The sequence below is a fragment of the Brassica rapa genome, chromosome A08 (genome assembly GCF_000309985.2).
Source record: "Brassica rapa cultivar Chiifu-401-42 chromosome A08, CAAS_Brap_v3.01, whole genome shotgun sequence".
Taxonomy (NCBI): domain Eukaryota; kingdom Viridiplantae; phylum Streptophyta; class Magnoliopsida; order Brassicales; family Brassicaceae; genus Brassica; species Brassica rapa.
Window position 1 is genome coordinate 1,833,954 of NC_024802.2, and position 15,787 is coordinate 1,849,740.

General features: G+C 37.9%; 2 protein-coding genes and 1 long non-coding RNA gene across 3 annotated transcripts; 2 read left to right on the top strand and 1 right to left on the bottom strand.

Annotated features, from left to right (window-relative positions):
* Window positions 1–58: 58 nt before the first annotated feature.
* LOC117127138 lies at window positions 59–5,838 on the bottom strand. Its single transcript, XR_004449941.1, has 4 exons — window positions 5,645–5,838; window positions 4,989–5,531; window positions 4,508–4,911; window positions 59–240 (listed from the first exon to the last, which is right to left on the bottom strand). It is a non-coding gene; the product is annotated as an uncharacterized LOC117127138 (long non-coding RNA).
* A 245-nt stretch (window positions 5,839–6,083) lies between these two features.
* Window positions 6,084–7,952, top strand: LOC103832839 (RNA-binding protein Y14). Its single transcript, XM_009108931.3, has 4 exons — window positions 6,084–6,404; window positions 6,678–6,814; window positions 7,241–7,395; window positions 7,671–7,952. Exons 1-4 carry the CDS (start codon window positions 6,140–6,142, stop codon window positions 7,714–7,716), a joined length of 603 nt encoding a protein of 200 aa, XP_009107179.1. The 5' UTR covers window positions 6,084–6,139; the 3' UTR covers window positions 7,717–7,952.
* A 241-nt stretch (window positions 7,953–8,193) lies between these two features.
* LOC103832841 (myrosinase 4) lies at window positions 8,194–12,865 on the top strand. Its single transcript, XM_033276520.1, has 10 exons — window positions 8,194–10,863; window positions 10,991–11,051; window positions 11,169–11,227; window positions 11,325–11,400; window positions 11,522–11,599; window positions 11,688–11,775; window positions 11,900–12,143; window positions 12,251–12,369; window positions 12,507–12,724; window positions 12,807–12,865. Exons 1-10 carry the CDS (start codon window positions 10,675–10,677, stop codon window positions 12,863–12,865), a joined length of 1,191 nt encoding a protein of 396 aa, XP_033132411.1. The 5' UTR covers window positions 8,194–10,674.
* Window positions 12,866–15,787: the final 2,922 nt, after the last annotated feature.

Genomic DNA, 15,787 nt, shown 5'->3' on the forward strand with positions numbered 1-15,787 from the left:
GATCAGGTAGCTGCAGATTGTCTTGGTTGAAAGATCGTTTGAGAATACCTGATAGGTGGAGCAGTCTGTTTTAGAAGAACTAAGGGTGTTAGTTCTTGGTCTAGCTACGGTCTTGTAGTAGCTTGACAAATCATCTCTTGTATTACTCTCTTTATACTTGAGATAGTGGATTGGAAGCGTAGTTCTTCCCCCAGACGTACCGTAAGGGAACTGGGTAACCAAAGCTTTGTGTCTTGTCTCCTATACAACAAACTAACAAATCGTATCAAGGTTAATTGATCAAGCATTAGCTAAATAAAATCTAGCTAAGGAACTAAGGTTTAAGATAATAAATCCGAACTAAAACCTTACAAGTGGTATCAGAGCTCTCAGGTTAGGTTTATAAAGGAACGGTTTCAGCGGTCTTAGCTGCGTTCTGGTGGTTATTAAACCTAGACTCTAGCTGGTGTTGATTTCACGACTATTGGTGAGATCATGAAGAAGTCTAAAGTCAAGATTGAGGTGGAAAAGTTTGATGGAAAAGGAGATTTTGGAATGTGGAAATTCAAGATGCAGATGCAACTTGAGAATGCTGATCTTGACAGTGTGCTAAATGAAGAAGACACTAGTTCTACATCAGAGACAGACAAGGATGGTGATAAGGAGACTAAACCCGGTACAGGGGTTCTTACTCGGAAGGAGATGGACAAGCGTGCTAAAAACATGATTTGTGCTAGTCTTGGAAATCTGGTGCTACGAAAGGTTATGAAACAGACTACTGCACTAGGGGTATGGAAAGCACTAGAAAAAGACTACCAAACTAAGACATTACCTAACAGAATCTACTTAAAACAACGGTTCGCTAGTTTCAAGATGGAAGAGCATCGAAGTATAGAAGAAAACCTGGATGGTTTCTTGAGGTTGGTAGATGATCTGGAAAGCTTGAACATCACAATCAGCGATGAAGATCAAGCAATACAGGTTCTGTCAAGCTTGCCCAAGCAGTTTGATTCTTTAGTACATACTCTCAAGTACGGGAACGGCAAAGAAACTCTGACACTGCAAGAAGTTACCTCATCTGCATATGCAAAAGAAGTTGAGTTAAAAGAAGCTGGACTTATTGGAAAAACAAAATCAAATGCAGAAGGTCTAATAGCAGAAAGAGGAAGATCAGAGTCTAAACCGCAAGGTAAATGGAAAGGTAGATCTAAAAGCAGAAACAGATCAAAGTCAAGACCAAGAGGTTCAGGAAAACCCAGAGAATGCTGGACATGCGGCAAAGAGGGTCATTTCAAGAAAGATTGTCCAGACAAGAAGAACTGGAAATCGAATGAATCTGTTAATGTTGCTCATGACAAAGAGCAACCCATGATCCTAACCGCAAGTGCTCACGATTCTATGAAGGAATGGGTAATGGATTCTGGCTGCACTTTCCATATCACACCGGAGAGGGAGGTACTATTTGACTTCAAGGAAGTAGACGGTGGAAAAGTCTTACTGGGAAACAACACCCAGTGTGAAGTCAAAGGTATTGGAAAAATAAAGATTATAAATTCTGAAGGAGCTCAAGTCATTCTGAGTGATGTGAGATACATGCCAACAATGGGCAGAAATCTTATCTCCTATGGTCAATTGGAGAAAAATGGATGCAAGTATGAAGGGGAAAATTTTAAAGTCACCTTCTATCGAGAAGGTAAGAAAGTACTGTCTGGAAAATATCAAGATGGCTTATACTATCTACAGGGATCTGTCATAAAAGGAGAAGTATCAGTGGCTAGAGCTGAGACAAACCTAACGAATAGATGGCATTCCAGACTAGGGCATATGAGTTTGAAGAACATGAATCTCTTGGTTAAGGGAGGTTATTTGAATCCAAAAGAAGTTCACACTTTGGACTTCTGTGAAAAATGTGTCTTTGGCAAAGCTCATAAGCAAAGTTTTCCGGAGGGCAGACACACATCAAAGGAGAAGCTTGATTATGTACACAGTGATCTTTGGGGATCAGTCTCAAATGAACCAAGCTTATCAGGCTGCAGATATTTCCTAACTTTCATAGATGACTATTCTAGAAAGGTATGGATCAGGTTTCTAAGAAGCAAAGATGAAGTGTATGAGAATTTTTCAGAATGGAAGGTACTTGTTGAAAACACTACAAAGAAAAGGTTGAAATATCTACGAACTGACAACGGTCTAGAGTTCTGTAATGTCAGAATGGATAAGTTGTGCAGTGATTCTGGAGTTAAAAGGCACAAAACGTGCACTTACACCCCACAACAGAATGGGGTGGCAGAAAGAATGAATCGAACTATAGCTGAGAAGATTCGATGCATGTTAGCAGAGTCAGGATTGGGAAAATCGTTTTGGGCGGAAGCTGCTTGTACTGCAGTATATCTAATAAACAGGTCACCAAATGCAGCATTGAAGTTTAAAATCCCAGAAGAGTTATGGACAGAGTCGAGAGTTGATTACAGTCACTTAAGAAGGTTTGGATGTGTGGCGTATGTTCACATAACACAGGACAAGATGAGTCCTAGGGCTGTTAAAGGAGTTTTCGTGGGATATCCTCAAGGAGTCAAAGGTTACAGAGTGTGGATACCAGAAGATGGTAAATGCTCTAACAGCAGAAACGTTGTATTTGATGAGGATAAGCTGTATCATGATTCAGAAAAGAAGATTGAGAAACCTAAGAAACCTAAGAAAGTGACTTTCAGAACCGAATTGATACAAGGACCATCAACTCAAGGTTTTACCAGTCAAGGTGAAGCTGATTCAGAAAATGCAGAGTCTATTGGTCAAGGTGGAGAAGATTCAGAACAAGAAAGTTCAAAGTCTTCAAGAGAAACTGATGAAGACTCTGAGGGAGAAGATTTGGAACAGACTGAACATATAGACTTAGATGGCTATGTATTAGCAAGAGATAGAGAACGGAGAGTGATCAGACCACCATCAAGGTATGAGGATGGGGATTCTGTCATCGCATATGCACTGGCCTGTGCTACGATCATCGAGCTGGATGAGCCAAGAACAGTTGCTGAGGCTAAGCGTAGCAAACACTGGAAGAAGTGGAAGGAAGCCATGACAGAAGAGAAATTATCTCTTGACAAGAATGATACATTTACTCTAGTTCCAAGACCAGAGAAACAAAGGGTGATTGGTTGTAAGTGGATTTATAAGTACAAAGAAGGGATTCCAGGGATCGAGGATCCTAGATTCAAAGCACGCCTAGTAGGAAAAGGATACGCTCAAGTTGAAGGAATTGACTATAATGAAATATTTGCACCTGTGGTTAAACATGTGTCGATAAGAATCATGCTGTCTATAGTGGTTAACTATGATTTGGAACTGGAACAGCTTGATGTGAAAACAGCTTTTCTACATGGGGTTCTTGATGAGAAAATCTACATGGAGCAACCTGAAGAGTTTATAGAAAAGGGAAAAGAAGAAATGGTGTGCCTTCTAAAGAAATCCCTATACGGACTTAAACAGTCCCCTAGACAATGGAACCAAAAGTTTAATGAGTTCATGATGTCTCAGGGATTCACACGCTGTTCTAAGGATCCGTGCGTATACACAAAAGGCACGACAGTGGAGGATATGATCTATTTACTACTCTATGTTGATGATATGCTCGTGGCAGCTAGAGACACTGGTAAGATAAACTGTCTTAAGAAGAATTTAAACAAGATGTTTGAGATGAAAGATCTTGGACCAGCATCCAGAATTCTTGGAATGGACATCAAAAGAAATCGAAAGAATGGAGTGCTAAAGCTTTCACAGGAAAGATATATCAAGCAAGTTCTAAGAACATTCAACATGGAGGAGAGTAAAGCAGTTGTGACACCTAGCAATTCTCTGTTTAAACTAAGAAGCCTAAGACCTGAAGAAATAGAAGCAGAGAGAGATGCAATGGATACAGTTCCCTATGCAAGTGCAGTAGGGAGCTTAATGTATGCAATGGTCGGCTCAAGACCAGATTTGGGATATGCCATTGGAGTGGTAAGTCGATTCATGGCAAATCCCGGTAGGAGTCACTGGGAAGCTGTGAAATGGATCCTAAGATATTTAAATGGTGCTTCAAATGTGTGTCTAACGTTTACTAAAACAGAGGAGTTTGATATAGAAGGATTCTCAGATTCAGACTATTCTGCGGATTTGGACAAAAGAAGATCAGTTTCAGCATATGTGTTTAGAGTTGGTGGCAATACGGTCAGTTGGAGATCATGTTTACAGCAAGTAGTTGCCCTATCTACCACAGAAGCAGAATACATGGCTCTAGCGGAAGCTACTAAAGAAGGTATCTGGTTATTATCTATGTGTGAAGAACTAGGATTCAAGACAGACTCATTCAAACTAAACTGTGACTCACAAAGTGCAATCTGCCTAGCAAAGAATAGTGTACATCATGACAGAACTAAACACATTGCAAGGAAATATCATTTCATACGCGACATTGTTGAGCAAGGTTCAGTCAAGGTACAAAAGGTTCACACTACTGAGAATGCGGCAGATATGTTGACAAAGTGTTTACCTGGGAAGAGTTTCGAGAAGTGTCTCGGACTTCTCAAGGTAATCCGGTAGTAGACATGAAGCATCCCGAGGTTCCTGGTTTGGTTGATTGAAGGACCTCGCAAAAGGGATACAAACGGATACTAAGGTTGATTAGTATCGGTAACAGGAAATCAACACACAGAACTATCAAATGGTAAAGTTTGAAAGGAGATTTATCTACGGTATCAGCAGGATAAAGGTTTTTTTTTATTAAGGATATTCTATGGTTTTCTTAGAGATTAATGGTATTCTTAACGCAAGTAACTTATTGGTTTTAGCAGTGTCAATCCTTACGGGTTTTCACTAGGGTTGACACACTACTGCTACGATAAGGTTACCTCACAGAAAGATGACTTGAAGTTGGATCTTGATGTCTTCGACAAACTGCAGATTGAACAAAGATATTGAGAGCGTGTACAAGTTATTGTTTCAGAAGGAGAAAAGAAATATCAGTATTTTACCAGAGATTGGTTGGTAAGCTGAAGAATGAAGATCGAAGCTTGGAAAAGTCTTCAACTTGAGAGCGTACAAACGAGAGATTAGTCGACGAATCTCGATGTTGCTTAGCTCTTAATGGTTTTCTAATAGAAGCGAAATCAGGTACTGGTGAAAGGGTCTGCGGTGGAGTAGATCGGACTTGTCACTGAATTAAGTGGCTAGTAAAAGTCGCGAGCTGAAGTTTTCATTTCAGAGGAAATAGCTCACATCAACGGTTGCATGAGTGATGAGAAGCTAAAGAAACAAAGAGTGAGTACTCGGAAGAGTTATAGAGGAGAATCGGTAGAGATTCACCGGGAATAAGTTCCGATTTGAGAGAGAGAGAAGGAGTCGGCGAAGAAAGAGATTGAGGAGGTTTCGCAAAGACTCGGACAGAGACAAAGGTGGAGTTTGTCGGGCTGTTGTCTCTATTCCTCACTTCAGTGGGCCTAAGTCTAAAGCCCATAACAAAGAGTTGAAGTAACAAGAGCTCAAGCCCATGACGGCTAGGGTATTCCGTTTTGTACCTGAGTATAAAAAGAGGAGCTTGTTGGTTACTTGATAACGACGGAATCAGATAGGAGATTGTGGTGATCAAGTAGCTGCAGATTGTCTTGGTTGAAAGATCGTTTGAGAATACCTGATAGGTGGAGCAGTCTGTTTTAGAAGAACTAAGGGTGTTAGTTCTTGGTCTAGCTACGGTCTTGTAGTAGCTTGACAAATCATCTCTTGTATTACTCTCTTTATACTTGAGATAGTGGATTGGAAGCGTAGTTCTTCCCCCAGACGTACCGTAAGGGAACTGGGTAACCAAAGCTTTGTGTCTTGTCTCCTATACAACAAACTAACAAATCGTATCAAGGTTAATTGATCAAGCATTAGCTAAATAAAATCTAGCTAAGGAACTAAGGTTTAAGATAATAAATCCGAACTAAAACCTTACAACTTTTCATTCCAATACCAAATTCTGTACGTATGCAGTTGACAAAAAAAAAAAGTTAGAAAAACAAATCAAAGGTGAAGGCCCAATACAAGCCCACTAAAGGCCCAATTTACATCCCTAAAATAATTAAGATAGAAAAAAACGGGAAGAGATTCGATCGGCATCGCATCGACGACGGCGGCGGAGGAAGTAATGGCGAACATAGAAGCTGAAGCAGTCGATTTCGAGCCTGAGGAGGACGACCTCATGGACGAAGACGTCGGAGCATCTGATCTCTCCCCACGCGCTGGTCATCCAAGGCTTAGGTCAGCTATCGCCGGAGCAAACGACGAATCGGCGAATAGGAAGACCAAAGGCCGCGGATTTCGCGAGGAGAAAGATTCCGATCGCCAGCGCCGCCTCTCCTCCCGCGACTTCGAATCTCTCGGTTCCGATGGCGGTCCTGGCCCTCAGCGATGTAATCTCTCGTTTCGCGTGTAATTGATTTGGTTTTTTAGGGTTTCTCTAAGTACCCATGTGGCTAGGATTCGATTTGACCTAGAAAGTTAGTTACTTGCTGTGTTCTCTCCACTGACTATAGACTTCGATTTAACCTAGAAAGTTAGTTACTTGCTATGTTCTCTCCACTGGCTATATACTTCGAATGTATAGATTTTTAAGCTAAGATAGTTTCTGCAAGTAAGAGAAAGTGTAAAGTTGATGTTTTGTTGTGTTGTGTTGTGTTGTGTAGCCATTGAGGGGTGGATTGTTTTGGTCACTGGAGTTCATGAGGAAGCACAGGAGGATGATATCTCCAATGCTTTTGGTGATTTTGGCGAGATTAAGAGTCTGCATCTCAATCTCGATCGCCGTACTGGTTTTGTCAAGGTTTGGAGTTTCTCCTTTTGTTCCGACTTTAGTGGCTGGCTCTTGATAGTTTAGTAGGCTTTGCTGTATCAAAAATCTTATTTTCTTTTGCTATCTTAGAGTTTTGGCGTGATGGGTTTTAGACTTTGTGATATTCTGATTACTGTTTGGTTCAAGATGACACTCCTCCTTGACATACATCTAGGTGTTAACCAATAGGGTATCAGAAACGATTAAGTTGTGTTTCAGAATGGGAGTGTAGACCTTTGTCATGATGGATACTAAACTTATGATATTCTGTGGAGTCCAATTCTATTCTTTTTTATCTCAGATGACACTCCTCTTTGACATACTTCTGTGATTTAGAATGGGAGTTTACGAGTGCAGATTTTGTGAATATATCTTATGTTATGTAAGTTGTAGTAATTTTAATCGCTTCTTGTTCAGGGCTATGCTTTGATTGAATACGAGAAGAGTGAAGAAGCACAGAGTGCTATCAAAGCAATGAATGGTGCTGAGCTTCTGACCAAGAATGTCAGCGTTGACTGGGCCTTTAGCAATGGACCAAACAATGCTGGATCTTACAGGAGAAGGAACATGAGGTTTGTATTCTAAACTATTCTCTGTATCTCATAATAAAGTTGTACACTTTGGTTGCTATATTTTTTTGGTTGAGATGAAGTCGAGTTTCTTACAAGTATCAAAGGTTACTATAATTAGTTACCGATGTGAGTGAGTGAGAGAGAGTAGTGTTTTAATATTGTATAGAGTATAAGATTGTGTATATCGAATCTTTCAGTCATTAGTATGTGAGTTCTTAAGTTATTTGACCTTATATTTCATTGCATCCTTTGATCGATGTTGTTGGGGTTTACAGGTCGGGGAGGTCACAACGGTCACGAAGCCCGAGAAGACGTTTCTGACTGTATGATTTAGAGTTGTCTCCACATCTCTCTGTATTTTGGATTCTCTATCTGTAACTCGAGAGTGTTTCGACTCTTCTTTTTATTGGTTAAGTAGGTTTGGTTGTTTTCAACGTTGTGTAATCTTATGCATATGGGTTGTTGTGTTTTTAACACCATGAGATATGTTTTAATTCTGGTTTGGGAGAAGATGAAAAACATTGGTTGAGCAAGATGCTTTTAATTCATTATCTCTATTGCTTTTCATATATGGCTGAAAAAAGTGAAAATCGAACAAGACCTTCCTTTACTATAAAAATAAAATTGAACCAGACTTTAAAAGTTGTACAAGAACAAGATCTTTTTGATCCGTAACTGCATGGTTAAATTTCATATATATAAAAATATTAATTTTTTACATTCCAAAAATTTATGTATAAGTTGTAGTATTTTTTTTGTTATTCCATGTCATTTGACAAAAACAAAGTTGAAATTCTAAATGACATGTTGAAAGGTGCGACCGTGCGAGTGTGAGAATATGATATTTTGTAGCTTAAGTTGATATATATATATATATATATATATATATATATATATATATATATATATATATATAAATATAGTTTAGACTTTATGAATATGTAATATAGGCCTGGGCATTTCAATCTGGACTTGAAAACCCGAACCAGAATCGACCCAAAAATACTCGATCCGGAACCGAACCGGAAATTTACAAGTACTTTTTAGATCTAAATTTCTTTTATCCGAAAGAACCAGAATCGAAAAGAACTGACCTGAATAGACCCAGACTCAAAAAGAACCGATCCAGATAGACCCGATCTAGTAAGAACCGATTTGTACCCGATTTAAAAACATGTATATCCAAAATTATGATTTTTTGTGTTCTAATTTATATATATTATTTTATGATTTAGTTGAAATATTTTTTGTTAATAACATTTGTTATTATTTTGTAACACTTTTGAAGTAATATGAAGCTTTAAAATGTAAAATTTAGAGCTTAAGATGTTACATTTTAATTATTAATAGTTTCATTTAAGTTATTTTGTAAAATTGTAGATATTTATGACAAATATCGACTAAATTTGATGGAGTTGGGTATGTCATGTTCTTTTCAGATCCTAAATACTCGATATGGACCCGAAAAATTACGGATATTTTATGAGTAGTTTAATTATAGACCCAAACCGATACGGACCCGAGAAAAACCGACCCGAATCCGAACCAAAATTTTTTAATTAGGTCTAAATGTTTAGGATCCGAAATAAACCGGTCCGAACCCGACCCAGACGTACTATCTAAATAAATTTTAATTTATTAATTTTTTATGATTTCAGTTAATATGATAGATACTGTTGTGGTATATGCTTATAATATCTAGATAGCAAAATATTTGCTAGAGATTAAACTGATATGTTTGAATTATAGTGTCTGAATGAATGAATGAATGAATGAAAAGATACAATAACCGTTTACAATTCGGTTTAACAAACGAAATGAAACAGTCAGTCTACATGTCATAAACGAAATGTGTGTTAATGAATAAAGACTTTAATGCACATAGATTCATATTTAAAATTTATTGCGTAAAACCTATAATGGATAATATATTAAATAAATATTTAAACTAATCTTGTAATATTTGAAGTTTAAGGTTTGTGTTAAGTATTTATAATATCTTCATTTATATTAAATTTAGTTAACAATATCAATTCTCTCAAATAGTTTTTTTTTTAGTTTTTGTCACAAAATAGTCCCCAATAAAAAAAAATGGCAATCTAATTGTTTAAAACTTTCATTTATACATATGTGTATATATAAATTAATAAACTTTCATTTCACCTATTCAAACTAATACATATATATTATATGTGGTATATCATATGAGAATTTTGTTATAACATATATTGTGCAAATTATTCTTATAGCACATTAGTTTAAATAATAAGTAAAATTATTTAAAATTTATTCAACCTATTTATACGTGATATTAAGTTTTAAAGCTATTTTGAATACACTATTGATTTTAGCTTATATCAAATCAATAATTTACTCATTTATTTATCATTCGACTGCTATGTATATGCAAAAAAAATAGTTTATAGTTGATTAAATATTGTGTGCCAAAAAAAGACAATTAAATATAAACTTGAACATTTGTTTTCTTATTGTAAATGTATACCTTGATCGATGATTAAAATAGATGGCTCTGATTACTTTCAAAATAATCAAAATTAAGTTTACATTTGAATTAACTTATTCCTATTGAAACTTACTTTTAAAACAAAACTAACTTCAACATAATACGAGCAATAAACTTGATTTAGGTATTTATTTACTATAAAACCAGAATATCATGTTCGTAGATGTTATAATAATAGTTAAACGTTAATTATACTAATACAGTCCCTTAGAATAGGGTTTGAAGTTTTGTATTCGACAAATCATATTTTGCTTAGGAAACAAAGATTAGGGCATTAATTATGAGTAGTATACATTACACTAACGTAACCTGAATCAGAACTTCGTTAAGAAATCTTGTAAATCGAATTGCACAATAGATGATACGTAGTCTTAGATCCGATTAAAAAATTACAATATTAACTATAGCTAAGAAACATATATTCTGAAGCATATATCTACAGGTACATATCTTGTGGAGCTCTGTATGCGTATTATACACATAAGAGAAATATGATGAGCATGCCGTAGAACTCCATTAGTTATCTATTTGTTTATTAGGGATATGTTATTATTTTTATTAGAAAACAAGACAGCGTGAGGTGGAGAACATGCATGCAAGATCAAATTGAAGTCATATATATTTACGTAACAAGTTTACTTTGAACCCCATGCAAGTCCCATGCACTCAAACCCTTCTATATAAACCCCTCCAAGTTCATCATCCTGCAGTCATAATCAAATTAGCCATTACACAAACTACAAAGTCTCTCAACCATGGCAGTTCCAAAAGCTCACTACTCTCTAGCCATCCTTGTCATTCTCTTTGTCGTTTCAAATTGCCAAAATGCCTGCAATCCAGAATGCAAGGCTAAAGAACCCTTCAACTGCGATAATTCTCTTACCTTCAACCGAACTGGATTTCCAAAGAACTTTACTTTCGGTGCAGCTACTTCCGCGTACCAGGTATAAATTTATATATCTTCCTCATGACCGTTCTTGGGCATACTGTTTTCTTATTTTTGTAGATAAAAGAATATTTTCAAAAAGAAAAAAAATTTCCAATACAATCGCTTTTTATTTGTTCAACCAGATTGAGGGTGCTGCACATAGAGCCCTTAATGGATGGGACTACTACACTCATAGATATCCAGGTTATAAACCAATTAATTACCCTATTGATCAACATTCATTTGGACATATGGGAGAGTGTATATATAAATATTAGAAAGACTGGACATGCTCACATTTTTCTGTTTGTTATGGTACAGAAAGGGTTCCAGATCGCAGCTCCGGAGACGTTGCTTGTGATTCGTATGATCTTTACAAGGTGAGAGGCTATATATCTGTGTATACATATAGGAGACAGTTGTTCCAATTTGGAAATATTATTTAACTCTGGAAAAATTCATATATAATTTGAACAGGAGGATGTCAAATTACTGAAAAGATTGAAAGTTCAAGCATACCGACTCTCCATAGCCTGGTCAAGGGTCTTACCAAGTAAATACAGAAACACAAACATACGTCGCTTTTTCAGTCATGAATTTATATAATTGGCAAAATTAAGAGTTTTACGTTCTATATATATTTGACTCGTGAAATTTGTGATTATAAATTTTAGAGGGAAGACTGACTGGAGGAGTGGACGAGAACGGGATAGCATACTACAACAATCTCATTAACGAGTTAAAAGCTAATGGTAAATTGAAAATATAAATACTACTCAATCATTTGATTATATCTGTGGTATATATGGACGTTTAACTAACTTTCGTACGTGATTACAGGCATAGAGCCATTTGTGACTATATTTCATTGGGATGTTCCCCAAACTCTAGAAGACGAGTACGGAGGCTTCTTAAGCCCGCGTATAGTGTAAGTGCAATAACTAGTTTTTCTTCTTCCAAACTTGTCTTTCTTTCACTTAATTAGGTTCTATATATATGTACATTGCATGATCAGATCTATCTATAATTTAATATGTATGATACACGAACAGAGAGGACTTCAAGAACTATGCGGAGCTTCTATTCCAAAGATTCGGAGACAGAGTCAAGTTTTGGATCACTCTAAACCAGCCTTACTCTCTCTCATCCAAAGGTTATGGAGATGGATCATATCCACCGGGAAGGTGCACTGGCTGTGAATTTGGAGGTGATTCTGGAACCGAACCTTATATAGTCACGCATCACCAACTTCTAGCCCATGCAGAAGCTGTATCTTTATACCGAAAAAGATATCAGGTTCATCTAAAATAAATCTATTATGAATCTCTTTTTATTTTCCTTGATTAGTTCAATTTTTTTTGTGTGGTATATTCTTATTCTATAATCTTAAAAATATTATGCAGAAATTTCAAGGTGGTAAGATAGGAACGACCTTGATCGGGAGATGGTTTGCCCCGCTAAACGAAACTAGCGATCTCGACCAGGCTGCTGCAAGACGAGCATTCCAATTCTTCGTTGGATGGTACGTATATATATTCTCAATGAATTGACTCTCAAGACGCACACATATGTAGCAACTTAAAGCCTCTGTCACGATCATATAGACTTTTAAAAATATTGCATCACTAAGTTACAAAATTTCTTCTTGCATATATGAAGGTTCTTGGATCCATTGGTGTACGGAGAATATCCAACGATAATGAGAGAACTCGTTGGAGACAGATTGCCAAAATTCACACCGCAAGAATCAGATTTAGTTAAGGGATCACTTGATTTTCTAGGGCTGAACTATTATGTTACACAATATGCAAGCGACGCATCTCCTCCTCCTCAGACACAGCCTAGCGTCTTAACCGATCCACGAGTTACTCTTGGATGTATGTGAAACCTTTTTCGTATTTAGTTTTATACATATGTTTCGGCTCATAGATCAATCATTATTCTCTTATTGTGTTTCAGATTATCGCAATGGAGTACCTATCGGTGTTGAGGCTAGTATCGTTTTTAATTCGGAATAACATGTTTATATATATGTACCTACTTTAAGAGATTGCCACATTTATATAGTAACTAATGAGTCTCTCCTTTTTTGCTTTTTTCTTCTCCAGTCTCCAAGCTTTGTCTACTATCCTCCAGGGTTTCGTCAGATTCTAAATCATATCAAAGACAACTACCAAAACCCACTTACCTACATCACCGAAAACGGTATCTACATACATACCAATATAAACATGCTTAACCATGAGAATCCTACGTACGTGTTCTTATTATATAATCTTTGTGTTAAAATTTCAGGAGTTGCTGATTATGGAAACTTAACGGTATCAAATGCTCTTGCCGATAACGGACGAATTCAAAATCATTGCAGCCATCTTTCATGTCTCAAATGCTCCATCGAGTGAGTTACAATTATTCCTACTTTATCATATATATACATACTACATATATCTTGATACGTTAACATTATTTAAATATATTACAGGGATGGTTGCAACGTAGCAGGTTATTTTGCTTGGTCATTGATGGACAATTATGAATTTGGAAATGGTTACACTCTCCGGTTTGGTATGAATTGGGTCAATTTCACTAATCCTGCTGATCGAAGAGAAAAAGATTCTGGGAAATGGTATTCTAGGTTCGTCGCAAAATAAGGGGAATTGATAGACAAAAATCAAGCCCATATGTATCCAACCTTTAATCCACTAAGTACTGGATTATAAAAGCTTATGTGCTGTGTGTTGTTAATACTGTCGTAATAATTGGACCTTAACTCTTGGCCAAATCATAAATAAATAAAAACATTTATATGACGTGCTTTGTACTTATAGCTTGTACTTTGTTTTTTTTTTTTTGAAACACAACTTAATTAATACCATAAAAGAGTTAGGTGCTGGCCATTAAGGCTTCACCCTCTACAAGGCCTTGCTTTGCTAGAGCATCTGCATCAGTATTCAAGTCTCTAGGAATCCAACCAAAGGCGATTACATCAAAGTAAACAGAAGAAACGAAGATATCGGCCACAATGCCATAAATTTCTAGAGGGACCTCCCCTCCATTGAGGGCTTTGACGAGTTGCAGCGAATCCGCCTCACATACCAGTCGCTTGTGTCCCAAGATTCGAGCCTCTTGAATTGCTTGTCTCATTGCCATAGCTTCTGCTGTAAGAGCTGATCCCACCGAGCTACCTGTAGAAAAACTAGCAACAACAACATCTTGTCTTTTGATAGTCCATCCAAATCCCGCTTGTTGAGATGAAGCTCTCCAAGCAGCGTCTGCTCTCAACACCGAACAGTTCGGAGGGGATGGTTCTCTAAGGTACTTCTTTTGTTGCGGCGTAGCTTTCTTTTCTTGGGCATCTGTCCATTCCTTCGCCATTTTCAGAGCTCTGCTAATGGTTTCCTCCTCTGTTATGTGCTTATCCGGAAAACAGAGACTGTTTCTTGAGATCCAAAGTTGCCACATGATCCATGGAGCCAGCGGTCCCGCTGCAAGTCCTGTAGGGGGGAGACACATCTTTCCACATAAGGTCAGCCAAACCTCCGACAAATCTAGAGTTCCGCTCAAATCCACTTCCGGTGACACAGGTAAGGCTTCCCACACCTTTCTTGCGTACGGACAGTGAATGAAGAGATGATTTATAGATTCAGGAGAGTTACAGCGCCTGCTACGAGTTTCAACATCTATGTTCCTGATTGCCAATAGTTCCCCAACAGGTATGGCGTTTTGGAATACTTTCCATAAGAAGAGCTTGATTTTGGGCGAGATATTCAGCTTCCAAACGCTCTTGAACCAGTCTATGCCCTGCTGTTCAATCACAATAATATTCTCTCTCTCCCGAAGCTTCAGGGCAGCTTTGTAGCCTGATTTGTTTGTATATTCTCCTGTTGCAGTTCCCAACCAGGCTCTCTTGTCCGGTGCTCCCGACAGGCTTGGTTTGATAGCCTTGATTTTCTCCTTTAGGTGAGGGAGCATATTTTGTAGCTTTTCCTCGTCCCACTCGTTAGAACCTTGTAGGAACAGATCCGAAACTGTTAAGTTCATATCTGCTTCTCGAGCTGGCCCCATTGGTCCTTCCTTTTCCGTCAAGCTCAGCCACGGGGAGTACCAAATCTTAATGGAGGTTCCATCACCTACTACCCAGCCCATATTCTCTGCCAGTAGATCCTTTCCGATCAAAATCCCCTGCCATCCATAGGAGGCCGATGCTTTCTTTGTACATTCCATAAAGCCTTCCTTAGAGCAGTATTTCCCAAGTAAAACTCGAGATAAGAGAGAGTCGGGGTTAGTTAGAATTCTCCAACTTAATTTTCCCAGGAACGCATCATTGAAGGCTTGAAAATCTCTGAATCCCAGGCCTCCAATATCCTTTGGTTTAGACATTTTCTCCCATGAGGTCCAAGCTATCTTTTTCTTTCCGGTGCTATCGTCCCACCAAAATCTCGTCACTTCGGATTGGATTCTTTTACACAGTGAGACAGGAAGCTTAAAGGCTGTCATGGCATAGGACGGAATGGGAGATAGGACACTTTGCAGCATCGTCATTTTCCCGGCAGTAGACAGGAATCTATTGGACCAGCTGCTCCCTTTTTGACGAATTTTGTCAACAATGGAGGTAAAGAGATCCCTCTTTTTCCTTCCAAAGTGTTCCGGCAAGCCCAAATACTTTCCCACCCCGCCTTCCTTTTGAATCTGTAGCTCATCTTTGACCTTTTTCCTTAGATCTGCTGGCGTTCGTCTTGAGAAAGTGATGGACGATTTTTCGGTGTTTATGGACTGTCCGGAAGCTGCCTCATACTGTTTGAGAATACGGTTCAGTGTCTGGATGCTTTCCTTGTTGGCTCTTAGGAAGAACACAGTATCGTCGGCAAAGAGTAAGTGGTTGAGTCGAGGGCATGCTGTCGTCACCCGAATCCCTTTCAGGGATCCATCTTCGCTTGCTC

Coding starts and splice junctions, on each gene's coding strand:
- LOC103832839 (XM_009108931.3), top strand. CDS start 6,140: ATGGCGAACATAGAAGCTGAAGCAGTCGATTTCGAGCCTGAGGAGGAC. Junction 6,405..6,677: donor CGGTCCTGGCCCTCAGCGAT/GTAATCTCTCGT, acceptor TGTGTTGTGTAG/CCATTGAGGGGTGGATTGTT. Junction 7,396..7,670: donor TACAGGAGAAGGAACATGAG/GTTTGTATTCTA, acceptor TGGGGTTTACAG/GTCGGGGAGGTCACAACGGT.
- LOC103832841 (XM_033276520.1), top strand. CDS start 10,675: ATGGCAGTTCCAAAAGCTCACTACTCTCTAGCCATCCTTGTCATTCTC. Junction 11,052..11,168: donor CTACACTCATAGATATCCAG/GTTATAAACCAA, acceptor GTTATGGTACAG/AAAGGGTTCCAGATCGCAGC. Junction 11,600..11,687: donor TAACGAGTTAAAAGCTAATG/GTAAATTGAAAA, acceptor ACGTGATTACAG/GCATAGAGCCATTTGTGACT.